At 41.6% G+C, this 12,776-nt stretch overlaps 1 protein-coding gene across 1 annotated transcript in view; it reads left to right on the top strand.

Annotated features, from left to right (window-relative positions):
* The window catches only part of nmbr (neuromedin B receptor), an 83,706-nt gene extending 71,353 nt beyond the window's left edge, over positions 1 to 12,353 (top strand). Inside the window, exons 4-5 of the mRNA XM_008289662.1 lie at positions 4,466 to 4,704; positions 12,191 to 12,353. Of these exons, the coding sequence (XP_008287884.1) occupies positions 4,466 to 4,704; positions 12,191 to 12,353 (402 nt within the window). The remainder of the gene's footprint in view (positions 1 to 4,465; positions 4,705 to 12,190) is intronic.
* The last annotated feature ends 423 nt before the right edge of the window (positions 12,354 to 12,776 follow it).

Below are 12,776 nucleotides of genomic sequence, written 5' to 3'. Positions count from 1 at the left end.
TGAAACTATGTCCATTCATCATGCAGACATGAGGTGCTGCTGAGCTTCTCTTTAACCACATGAACTGTGGGGAGTTTACAGGGCAGCTAAAACCAAAAAAGCACAAAACAAAGTTATAATTTTTTACAATATTTTCAGAGAATACAAATGTGTTTTTCGAAGGCTCAGTGTTAAATATATGTAAAACTATACAGGGCTTTTACATTGCACATACAATCGATCAGTGCATCTATTACATTTTCATGGTTACTGAAGTTTTCAAGGTAAAACAAGTCGGTGTGCCTCAAGTGGGTTAAAGGAGGTCCTGCAATAAAAGAGTATTTTCAATTTGTTTTCACATTATCTTAATTGTCTTTCAGCATTTAAATAATCCGACTAGAAGCTGTAGCTGAATTTGAATCTAACCCAGTTCAGATTAAGGCCTCCTGGACGGTGTTTTTAAAACGCTTGTCAGTGTGCGTCAAGCGGAGCAGGGACGTCTGAAGAGGGTCCATTTAGTCAGTGAACACTGTGTGGAAAATATTTATCGATGATGCAACAAAAGCAAAATGAAAAGTAAGCTTTGACAAACTGTATCACACTTTTCCCACAAACTGTGAAAACATGGAGGCAGCAGGCCGGCATTTATCAGGAAGTAAGTTAGCATCACATGCTGTGGATGTATGATTATGTTCAGTTGTTTGTCTGCGTTTCTGTCAGAGTTATTTTCTGTATTATTGTGTCCGTACAGTTTAGCCTCTCCAGATAAACCCAGACTATGAACAAGTTCTGGATAAGTTGCTGCCCTTCAGTAGAGACCACCACCATCTCTACTGATGTTCAGAAAAAGTGAGCAGAATTGGCAGAGAGAGAAGTCCAGATTTTTACCATCAGCCAGAACCTTAAAACCGCCTCCCTAATGTTGTGTACGACCACTTTGTGCTGCCACAACAACTCTGATCCACTGGGGATGGAGTCCACAAGCCCTGTGGTGTCTGGGACCAGCACACTGGCAGCAGATCCTTTGGGTTTTATGAGTTTTGTCTAGTTTTTTTCACACGTTTTGAATGAATGTCTTGCCAGCATTTCTAAACTGCAGCTGACAGCATCTCTGTGGTGTACAGTTACAAAAATCTGTTGCCACAAGTTGTCACCAAAGTTTGAATTAATATCTACATTATTGCACCAGGATTTGTTTTACAAAACTGGAAAAGCACAGAAGGACCAGGACTCACCGAATGGGATTAAATCATGAGTCTGAAGTGAAAGTTCAGCAGGTCTGGGATCATTTCCTCGATATTAAGAGCTCACTGCATTAACAAGTTGAGAAAGAAACTAGATGAGATGTAGTTTTCGTTCACTAAAACCAACAAAAATCAAACCACCCAAATGTGACTGAAGCTCAAATCTATTCTGATTGAAACCTAAATCAAACTGTCGTGCCAAAGAGTCCATCAAGAGCAGATTAACTCCTGTAACATCCAAACAGCTCAGATTATCACAAACCTGATGTGCTTCTTGGCCTAAACACAAATCCCTCACGTCTTTGTTACGCTGCACCGGTTCACTGTGTCTCTCCTTCCAGTTCACTGCAGTGCAGTGCAGTTCACTGATTCGCTGACATATCAAACTAATGCAGGTGAAAGGAGGAACAAAAGCTATCAGCACCTGGGGGAAAATCATCTCCTCCACCCAGAGCTCCGTGTGGCTTTTTGTGTCGACGTCACGTGCTGCAAAGCTGATTGTCTGTTCAGGACTCAAGGCTCAGTTAGCTCCATTTAATTTCTGCACATAAACTGTAGCTATAATGGATCTTAAAAGAAAACAGCACAGTGGAAGGACATCATTTGTCTGCTGCTCTCTTGTTTGAGATCTGCCTCTGAAAGCATCGGGAATATGTGCATCAGAAAAGTCTGGAGGTCTAAAGTGTTTGACGTCTGCATCACACAGAGAGGCACTTTGAAAAAACACTGTTGACATTTTTCTGTGCTTGTGTTGAGTTGAACTCCGGCGTGCAGAGATGGCTGACCTGTGTAAAGTGCATTTGACTGACATACGTGACCTTTCCGTGTGTCTCGGGCAATCGCCGAGCATCCGCTTGACAAGGTCAGCCTCCTCCAACGATGGTGTTCACTCAGTGCATCTGTCCAAACATTGTCCTGAACCCATTCTCCTCCTCCGTCCGTCGCTCAGAGCGGCTCCATCAGTTTGGAGGAAGCTTTTAGCATTCAGCTCCCAGTGGGAGTCAAAGCGTCACTTCTGTCAAGCCTGATACATTTTCCCACCAGAATAAGTGATTGTGGGTGTAAAACAACTGCTGGGTGTCGTCACCGCGTGAATCCAGGATGGATTTTGAAGCCATTTGTAGCTTCAGTGCTTTAGGATTTTATTCTGCTTTATTCCAACCAGCGGAAAACAGAACAAACAAACAAACATAAATTGAATCACATAGTTTTTATTGACTAGTAAGCAACATTTTTGTGTGTTTTTGTCTTTTTTTTTTGCAATAGCTTGTAATGTTTTTTGTGACTTATCTAAAGTTGTTGTTACATAGAGCTGCTGAGCTGCTTCTCAGGGATCTAAAGGCTGCCTCATGGGTTCATTTGGGTCCTTTAGTTATGGTTATATGTTACAATATTGGATGTCAGCACAAAATAATAATAGTAAATAGATTCTTCGTAAGCATAAGTGTTCAGGCAGACAAACACAGTTAAGCCACAATAAGTTCACTGATGTGAATCTGTGTATTTATTCTGTGTGAGAGTTTTTGCAGCTCAAAATATGACAATTTCTAACTATTGTTCAGTTCAAAAAGGAGGAAAACCCAAAAGGCAGGACACCGAAGGCAAGTTTGAAGGACAAAAAGCCAGTTTTACCTGCGCTGGTGGAAAAAAATAACAAAATCAGACGGGCAAAAAATGAGGGCGCAGATGGAGGCAAAAAATAGAACGGAACAAAGACAAGAAAATAATAAAAGATCCAGGTAGGCAAAGAAATGTAGAAGGAACAAATAGCAGCAGGATAAAAAAAAATGCAACCAAAGCTAAAAACCAAACAAGGTACAAACTGGGAAGACTTGAGGAACACGGGATGAGACCAGACGACAAAGACACGAGCTGACAAGTCCAAACAGAAAAAAGGCTGCAATGATTTGGTTATTATTTTCCAACTTTGATATCAATTACCAGTTGTTCTGATCATAGATTAATGAGTTAAAAGTCTTGAGTCTTGAATTCGATTTTTTCAAGTTTCTTTCCGCCTGTATGACAGTGAACTGATGTCTTTGGGTTGTAAACAAAGGAAGGCATGTTTTTAGTAAACACTGACCGACATTTTACATCGTTTTCTGACATTTTGTAGATCAAATAACAAATCAATTAATTAAGAAAGTAACCAACAGATTTCTCCACAATTGAATACATCTTAGATGCAGAACAGATTGGTAACAAAACACATGAAACTACTGAGGGTTAGACCAAACAAGCTAAAACCAACAAAGACACACAGTGTTTGTGGTTAAATATATGGTTCAGATCAATCAAATAACTTTCAAAAAGTATGTGGACAGAGTTGTTTGGTTCTCGACAGAATTCAGAATGATCATCAGAAGACCAGATCTGAGCCTTTTAATCTTTTTTGTTCTTTTGGTTTGCAGATATGAGGATTGTTTCTATGGAAAGGAGGTGGGATGATGTGGGTTCACTTAGACTAATGTGAGACCAAACAACATGTAAAAGCATTTTTTGGCTTTAGTCAGAAGTCACATGTGACGGCTTTGTGATCTGCCACTGGTTGGTCAGTCAAACATCTGAGGATGGAAAGATCGCTGTGAAGGTTAAAGGAAACCGTCTGTTGGCAGGAGACAAGATGAAACAAGATGTCGAGGCTGATCGCTCATGTCAAATTCTCTCACTCTGTTGGCCCGTCCATCCGCTTCGACATCCTCCCTGAGGGGCTTTTGCCTGTTGTGTCTTCACACAGGTTGGATGTGGAGCATCCCTCCTAACAAACACAATTATATCCACTAGTCATGAAAATGATTTGAAAGAAAGCCACACATGACAGTGATGAAGTTTCTCTGAACCCTGCAGAAGCAAAACATATCTGTGAAGTGGTGCAGAAGGAAAGCTGGTGGTGTGAAGCTCCCTCCAAGCAGGACGTGGACACAAAACTCTGACGTCAGAGTCCTTTGTACACCAAGCAATCACTAAACATAATCCGCACAGTAATTACTTTTCCTCACAGATTTATCCTCAAATTATTCAAAATGAAGCTGCACAAAAACTTATTTTTAAGAGTTCAATAATCGTCTCTGTGCGAGTGTAAGAAGACACCGACATGGAGACGTTCTGACGTAACATTCTGCACCACATTTGTGTTTCTGAATGCTGTCAGGACGTTCAGAGCCAGAGTTGAAGACCTGTAGTAGAGTTCTGTCTGGTATACTGCAGGTAAGAGACTTAATTTGCAGATTCTGTCGTTCCAGATGGAGACGAGGAAGCGTCTGGCCAAGATCGTGCTGGTGTTTGTGGGCCTGTTCGCCCTGTGCTGGTTCCCCAACCACGTGCTCTACATGTACCGCTCCTTCCACTACCACCAGATGGATCTGTCGCTGGCCCACCTCGTCATCACCCTGCTGGCCAGAGTCCTCAGCTTCTCCTCCTCCTGCGTCAACCCCTTCGCCCTCTACCTGCTCAGCGAGAGTTTCCGCAGGCACTTCAACAGGTCAGTTAGCAAATGTGTCTCCGGGTCTTTGGTGGCATCTACAGATAATATGTTTGGAGAGTTATTTTACAATAATGACAGCTTTCAGATATGAGCTCACCCTTACGTTCCCCCGGGTGACACTGGTCAGTAAATGACACAGCGAAGGCAGCACTTTGTAACCAGCTCACTCAGCTCAAATAAGGGTTTAGAGATCCTGTCCGCCTTCCACTACTAAAATAAAAACTGGTACGTTATGCCACTGGTGGTGTTTCTGCCAGTGTTCAGAGGAAAAGGACCCACATGGTAGATACAGGAGATGAGGTTAAAATGCATAAAATAAGTCTTTTACTTTAGCAGAAAAGACTCATTTACAGAAAATATGCAAATAGTCAAACATGAGGAAATACACAAGAAACCAGACACACAAGAATGTCTGGAGAGCTGATCACTGGCAACTGCATGAAGAACACCAGGGAGTAAACAGAGTACGTGTACTGTAAGACTGATTGGATGATTAGTGAGAAGTTAAATGAGCTACATCGTATGAAGGCGAAATGACTGTTACGACTGGCTCTTAGGCCGCAACAAAGGAGGAAACACACAGGTGGGTTCAGCTATAACATAAGGCTGTTTATTAAAACAAAGTAGAATCGTGAGGTGTGATTGTGAGCGTCAGTGGTGTGCGAGGGTGTATGAGTGCAGTGATCGATGTGTGGTGCATGTTGTCAGCATGAAACAAACAAAAAGAGACAAACGCATGGAGGACATGCAGGAGCATGGTTGGCTGGGTATGGGAGAAGAGAGCGATCTGGCACAGCAGGCCGGCTTATATACTCAGTGAGATTGGCCAGGTGCACCAGGTGAGCAGATTGGAGGCTCCGCCCAGCCAGACACCTGCAAGACAAGAGTGAGAGAAGACAGAGGCTCTGGGGCCGTAACAATTACTTCAACAGAAAGCCAAAACCTGGACGACGTGAAAGTATTTATAAAAACATACCAACATTGTGACAGGGTTTAGTTACTGGAAGACAAATAAAGACGTTTTTAGAGGTTCAGACCCGTGATTTAAGACAAAGGACTCTTCACACGTTTACTTCATGAGACAAATAGAAGAAGGATGAGCACATGAAAAACTTGGTTTGTTCTTTAACTCAGCGACAGTCCCCATGTGATACAGGAAGGCGTGAATCCCAGAACATCCCTCTATTGAATAGAGAATGTCATTCTGCTGGAGGTTCTGGCCCAAAAGAGATAAATTCTCACAGCGAGCAGAAGCTGCACCCTGCTGTGCTCCACACTGTTTCATTAGTAACTGTCATGCTGTGTTTACAGAGTGCCTGCAAAAAGTATTCACTCGCCCTGGAAGTTTTTCTCTTTTGTTGCTTTTCAACAAAAAATCATGAAATAAAATTTCAACGTAATTTGTCTGTTTTGACCAAAATTTACCAAAATGAAACTTTAATGTTTTCATTTTTAAAAAGGATTTTTATCAGCTGATTATACCTGGTACACAGTTCTTGTGGGAAAAGCTTTTTATTCTTCAACAAATTCTTAAATCTGAGAGGCAACAATGAGTCTGTCTTTAGGATTTAATCTCCCTTTAACAAATCCATGTACAAAGGTTAATGTTGGTTAAACTACTTCAGTGTTAATGCGCCTTACACATGACTTAGATTTGAACATGTACAGTTATAACCAGCAGTTTACAGACACTGTATAACAAGACACATGACCTGTTTTTTTTCTCACTATCTGACATTAAATGTGACTAAACTTCTCCTGTTTTAGGTCAGTCAGGATTACCAACATTATTTCTATTTGCCAAACGCCAGAATAATGAGAGAGAGAATTTTTTAAGAGAATGTTTTACTACTTTCTTCAAAGTCAGAAGTTTACATACATTTCCTTGGTATTTGGTAGCGTTGCCTTTAAATTATATGACTTTTGGGTTTCCTTCCACAAGCTTCTCACAATAGTTGATGATGAATTCTGGCCCATTCCTCCAACAGAACTGGTGGAACTGAGTCAGGTTTGTCGGCTGTCATGCTCCACACACCTTTTCAGCTCTGCCCACAAATCTTCTACAGGACTGAGATCAGGGCTTTGTGATGGCCACTCCACAACATGGACTTTGTTGTCCTGAGGTCGGTTTGTAACTAATCTGGTGGTATGTTTAGAGTCATTGTCCATTTGGAAGATCCATTTACACCCAAGCAAAATAAACACACAAAAAATTAAAAATAAAGGATTTGGAAAAAAAGTTAATTTGCAAAAACAGATAACTCTGTCTTCACAGGCCTTCAGTAAACCCAGTTTTCCATCGTCTGCCTGAGACAATATCAATCAAACTTAAGTTATCTCTATTCTTGTCATTTCTACTGAGTCAAATCCACTCAACTTCAATTTGATTGATATTATCTCAAGCAAACAACAAAGAAATAAGTTTTCTGAAAATCTACAAAAATGGAGTTATCTGTTTTTGCAAATGAACTCTTCATATATATAAATAAACGTACATATGACTTTGTCATCACTTAAAGCCAACCTTTCGAAGCAGAAATTGGCGTCAAGATTTCAGTGCTCCATTTTTATCGTAAATGTTCTCTCTACATTACACAGATTTCTGTAGATTTGCTGCTGAGCAGTGAAACTGACTGACTGGACACTCTTCAGAGAAAGTAGAACGCTGTATTATCCTTCAAATTAACTGTTGTCACCATAAAAGAGATGGACAACATGCAGAGGGCGAATGCTTGAACAGCTCTACACTTGTCTGTTGACTGTACCAATAAAATGCAAATGTACGGTCGGTCCATTCGATGGGAGGATTCAGATGAAAACCTCTGCAGATGACTGAGCCTCTTCTCTGATTGGCTGCCGCTGCTCCGTGCTGGCAGGGTGTTGCTGATGTTTTCCACTCTGTGTGCACAGACCACATTAAATTGCAATAGTAGACTAATCAAAACTTTCCAGAAGGCTGAACATTGGTCGAGCATTCAGAATTAGATTCAGGGAACAGCTTTTTTTTTTTTTTTTTTTTAAACTGTGAAGGGATTTCATAACTTTGCCAAAAAATGAAGTAATCATGGCCTTGTCATTTTCTAAAACTCCCTCTGAGTGCTTCCACTTCCACTAAACATACTGAAACTTATCATTATTCTGCCCGAGCAGGATGGAAACCCTCTTCGGCTCCACAAGGCAACTCTGGCACAATCCTCCCAACAAAAAAAAAAGTGTGACGCAGGGGGAAACAGCAGAGCAGGGACGAGCTTTGTGCTGCTCATTTGGGTCAGATTTGCAGGCAAATCCTGACACCTCAGAAGCAGCAGAGAATAAGTAGCAAAAATAAGAACGTGCCTTTAGGGAGCAATTATAGCAATTCACCATTTTTTTGAAATGTATTTCTATAACTCAAAACGAAGCACCAGCTGAACAATGATATTTGTCCAAGTGTGAGGATTTACATAAAGTACAGAAATGTTTCCTCACCTCTTGCACCTGGAGAGCTAATTAACAGTCTTCCCTGTTTCCAAGGATTACAACTTTGGGGAACAAACTTACATATGCGTACACCCACAAACACCCAAAGTCTGAAAGTTTTATAAATGATGTAATGCAGACTTTGCATTAAGGCTGCGATTAATGGTGAATTGAGAACATAATGAGTAGATTGGGCTGTCAGGTAATAAACATGTCCATCAATACAGACGTCTATAAATCACAGACCAAGAGATGCTTCTTTTTGCCATCATAGAAGGCTATGATTGAATGAGAATTTTCAAATCCAAGAAGCTAGGAAGGATTGTTTTGGCATTCTGCTTTAAAAAATGACAAATATGAAAACAGTTGGAAAGTGTCGTTTGACCATATTATACTGGGGACATGCCAGCTGCATTCTTTATGTACATGTCTTCTCTCTCCAATATTTAATACCAATTTGCAACAAAAAGCAATGTCTTGATTTTAATCTGGACCTTTTTTTTTTTTTTTTGCAAGAAGTCAGTCCAGGAGTCACCAATGTTTTTAATGTGAAGCATCAGGCCTGCAGACAGCAAATACAGGCTCTACAACAGGCTGAAAACAGCAGACTGGAACATAGTGAGGCTACATTTTCTTTACATTAGTTAGGGTACACTGTAGGGTTTCAGACATTCACCCTATTCAGGACTTTTGGGGTCTTTTGAACCCCAGGCCATTTGGTTTAGGTGACAGGTATTGTTTTATTTAAATATAAAAAGAGGGACATTTGTCACGCATTAGGAACCAAAAATACAACTTATCAGAATATTTATTTATCATAGCGTTACGTTTCTCATTACAAGAAGCAAACAGAAACGATAACACTGACCATAAAGGAAGGACAAACTCAAAGGCGGGATGGATGGCAGTGAAAAAATAGCATTTATTTACAGTTTCTGAATTACAACTGAACAACAAAATGGAGGTTTTAAAAATGTGGGGGAACGGTGAACTGTGGGGCTGTGCCAAACAAGAGAAATAAAATCTAACCTAACTCAGCTCTTTCTATGAAGAAAGGAAAGGAAAACAAAAGGCTGGCTATCTTACCTAATAAGAATGGAGAAACAAAACTTACAATGGTGGCACCAACACATAACCGAGTGTACCTAAAAACAAAAGTAAACGACATGTGCAGTGTACAGGGCGCCCAGTCTTACTGCAGTTTTTACCTTCCCACCACAAACCTTCCAAGCTGACAACAACATTCAAATGGCAGCAAAGCAAGAGGGAGAACAAAGGAGCTAGGGGGCTTTTAAAGGGGTTTCCTCTGTCCTGATTGGCTAACTGGCCAGAGTGTGAGCCAATCCTCTGCTCTTCAGGAGCTCACGGGTGGCAGAAGCAGGAACTCACTGGTGGCAGCCAATCTTCTAATTCCCACCTACAGGAGAGAGGTGGACACACACACACACGTACACACACACACACACACACACACACACACACACAGAAACCTTCCACTCTGCACGTAACACATAGTATAACCGTCTATAATGAATACCAACAAATAATTTACACATATTTGTTCAACATGAAAGTCCTGAACAGGGTTATTAGTTCAATGAGAATTGTTGCTGTGAGCAGCTTTACAAGGATCACATGTGACCAAACGCAAACGCAGCCTTGTTCAAGGAAAAGGCAGAGAAGAAGATAAAAGACGAGGAAAACCATCCAGGATTTAAAATATTAAAAATGTCGGCTTCATAAATGTTTTATTGTGAAGGAAATGCATACAAGACATTGGTTAGGTGTCAAGGTTACTCACATGGGGTTCTGGTATGAATGTAAACATGAGTTTGTTTACAGGACAGCTCCACTGGTTATCTTCATGTGGTGGTACAGCTCAGTGGAGGCTGTCGACCGTCACCAGTTATCAAGATCAGAGGTGGTCGCCAACTGGAGGCAGCCAGCTTCACAGTTCATACAGTTAATACACGAGTGGGTTGATTGAGAGTTAACCACAGGATATGAGTTTTTGGTTTTGTCATGTTGTGTTGGTCCTTGGCTAAGCTACCTGTAACAAGTCATGGTTTTAGCATTATACCACACAGCGCATTAACTTTTAGCAACCAAACAGTCAAACTGGACACCAGTGATGAAGCTGGTTTTTGCCATTCTGACTTCATGTATTAAATGTCATGTAATCAATGTTTTTAAGTAGATCAGTAAAATATTTAAATGCAACCAAAGGCCATATATGTATAGTACATCCACAAACGTTCATGGTGACATCTATTGTCATCTTCCCAACACTAAACCACATCATCACACTCCCACTGTTAGGTCTCAGTGTAGTAGGGATCCAAAAATGCAACACAGGGACAGGTGGTTAGAACAGAGGGATTTAATCAGGCTGCAGGGAAACAAGGGAAACAAGGGACACCGGGGAAGCACGTGAGGGAAGCTGATTGAGGGAGGGAGATCCAGGAGAGGTTCCAAGAGGGACAGGGAGGCAGAACAGCTGAGGCTGGAGCTCGGCTACAGAAGCTGGGGAACACGTCGGTCCGTCGGGGAGGTTCTGGTAGCAAACGCAGACAAAGCGAGATTCTCAAAGCACATCTCTTCTAAGCAAACATGCTGGTCGATTACCACTTGAGGGAGAATCATCCACTGGCGCTGGAGCACAGGTGGAGGCTTCATCCAGCACTGATTACTGGTGAACCTCAGGTGTGGGAGAGAGTGAGTGAGACCACAAACCCAGCCCAGCCTGAAAAACACGAGCAGCCACAAAAACAACCAGGACATACACTAAACAAAGCTTCACAACAATATCGCAACAACTCGGATCACCACTCCCACCTCTGTGCTTCACTGTTGGGGCTCTACATTCACTGTGGTAGTCCTGGACAGGCTCACCCCAACATGCTGGATTCTCTTTGAGTTGAACAAAATGATCTTTGTCTCATTTGACCAAACTATGTTCTCCCAACATATATCAGGATTTTTTTTTCATCGTGTAGTTTTGTTCCGAATAGCAACCAAAGATTCTTTTTCTCTGTTATCATCTATAGACATTGATATTATGTACTGCCCTTTACACTGTGTGAACTGTTACTCAGATTTCTATTGATGCCACTTAAGCTAAGACTAAAGCACTTGCCTGTCTGTAGCTAGAATGTACAAAAATCCGGTAATTTTAGTGAGACAGCCACTGTAGCTCTGATCATCGTACCATGGCTCGTTCTATACCCGTTGATTCTGACTCTGTGTTTTAGCTGGTCACTGATCTTCTGGTACTGTTTCTTTTCTTTGTAAAGTCTCACACATTTTCAGCTCCTTTGGCAATTCTTTTCCATGTTGAGCCATGATGCAGCCTGAGAGGTTTACGGATGATTTTATATTCATGCAGACTAATCGAAAATCATCAGCACTCAGTTTTGTTAGTATGATTAGTGGTTTCCTACGCTGGGTGTCAGTGGTCACAGGTCTATTCACTTTTGCTGCACTGTGTTCCTACTTTGAGGTCTGTATTTTCAGTATATTTTTAGAGGACATTCACTTCTTATAATGCTGAAAGGTGACACAATATTGAACCATTTGATATCAAAGTAACAGTATACAGGGGTGTGCTCAGTCTGTTGTAGACTGTATTTGCCTGAGACTCGATGCCTGCTTGTTGTAGAGTGCACATTGTGGACTAATACTCCTGTAAGGTCCAGTTAAATCTATTGTGTTCTCCATATTCAGTTTCATTGGGTGCAATTTTTCATGCTGAGTTTTGTTTTGTTTTCTGTCCTGCCACTTTGCTCTTTCATGTAATTTATCTTTCCCTTTGACAGAGTTATTCAGACCTTTGCAAACAAACAGAACGCTGCATAAAGACTCTGTTTGTGGTCAAACAGTTTAAAGTGTCAGCTTGTGTAAACAGAAAGTAATGATTTATGTTCTTTGTTTCCCTTTAGCTTCGATTTTACATCATTATTATGCAGGTGCCAGATTTGCAGAGTCTTAATAGAGTCTACTGTTTCCTGTTCTTGTTCCTCCTCAGTCAGCTGCGATGTGGTCGAGGTCCTCGTCCTGAGCGCCAGCCCAGCTACCTGCACAGCACCTCGCACATCCGCCTCACCTCCATCAAAAAGACAACGCCCACCGCCGCCATCATGGCTCCGGCAGCGAACGGCAACCCCAACAGACAGGAAGTGGCTCTGTGAGACAGGAAGCTCAGAGACAGAGATTTCACCTAATCGTGGGTGCTCTGCGATCACAGGACTCCTACAGGAGACGTGTTTTGGTGACACGCAGTAAACTGTGTGGACGGATGGAAAGATCTACAAGTCAGGTGGCAGTTCAGTGACTGCACTGGTTGCTCCTGTCTGCTCTGATTTCATCAGCTACACCTTCAACTTGGCAACCAAACAAAAAGTGCCTCTTGGAAATATACGGTCAAAGGGAACCACAGAACCCCAAAGTGACAGTGTATAACTTTTCTACAGTTGTGGAGAGTTCATTGATAGAAGTGTCCTAGTGAAGATGGTGGAAGAAGCAAAGGTTCAACAAACCTTCAGTCTTGTTGGCAACTTGGTGACCACACTAGCATGTCTGCTGTGAAAGCTTGTTTCTCTGTGCTTCTCTGC

Source organism: Stegastes partitus, unplaced genomic scaffold (genome assembly GCF_000690725.1).
Source record: "Stegastes partitus isolate 25-593 unplaced genomic scaffold, Stegastes_partitus-1.0.2 Scaffold629, whole genome shotgun sequence".
NCBI lineage: Eukaryota > Metazoa > Chordata > Actinopteri > Pomacentridae > Stegastes > Stegastes partitus.
The sequence above is the reverse complement of the archived record's forward strand: the minus strand, read 5'-3'. Positions and strand labels throughout refer to the sequence as shown.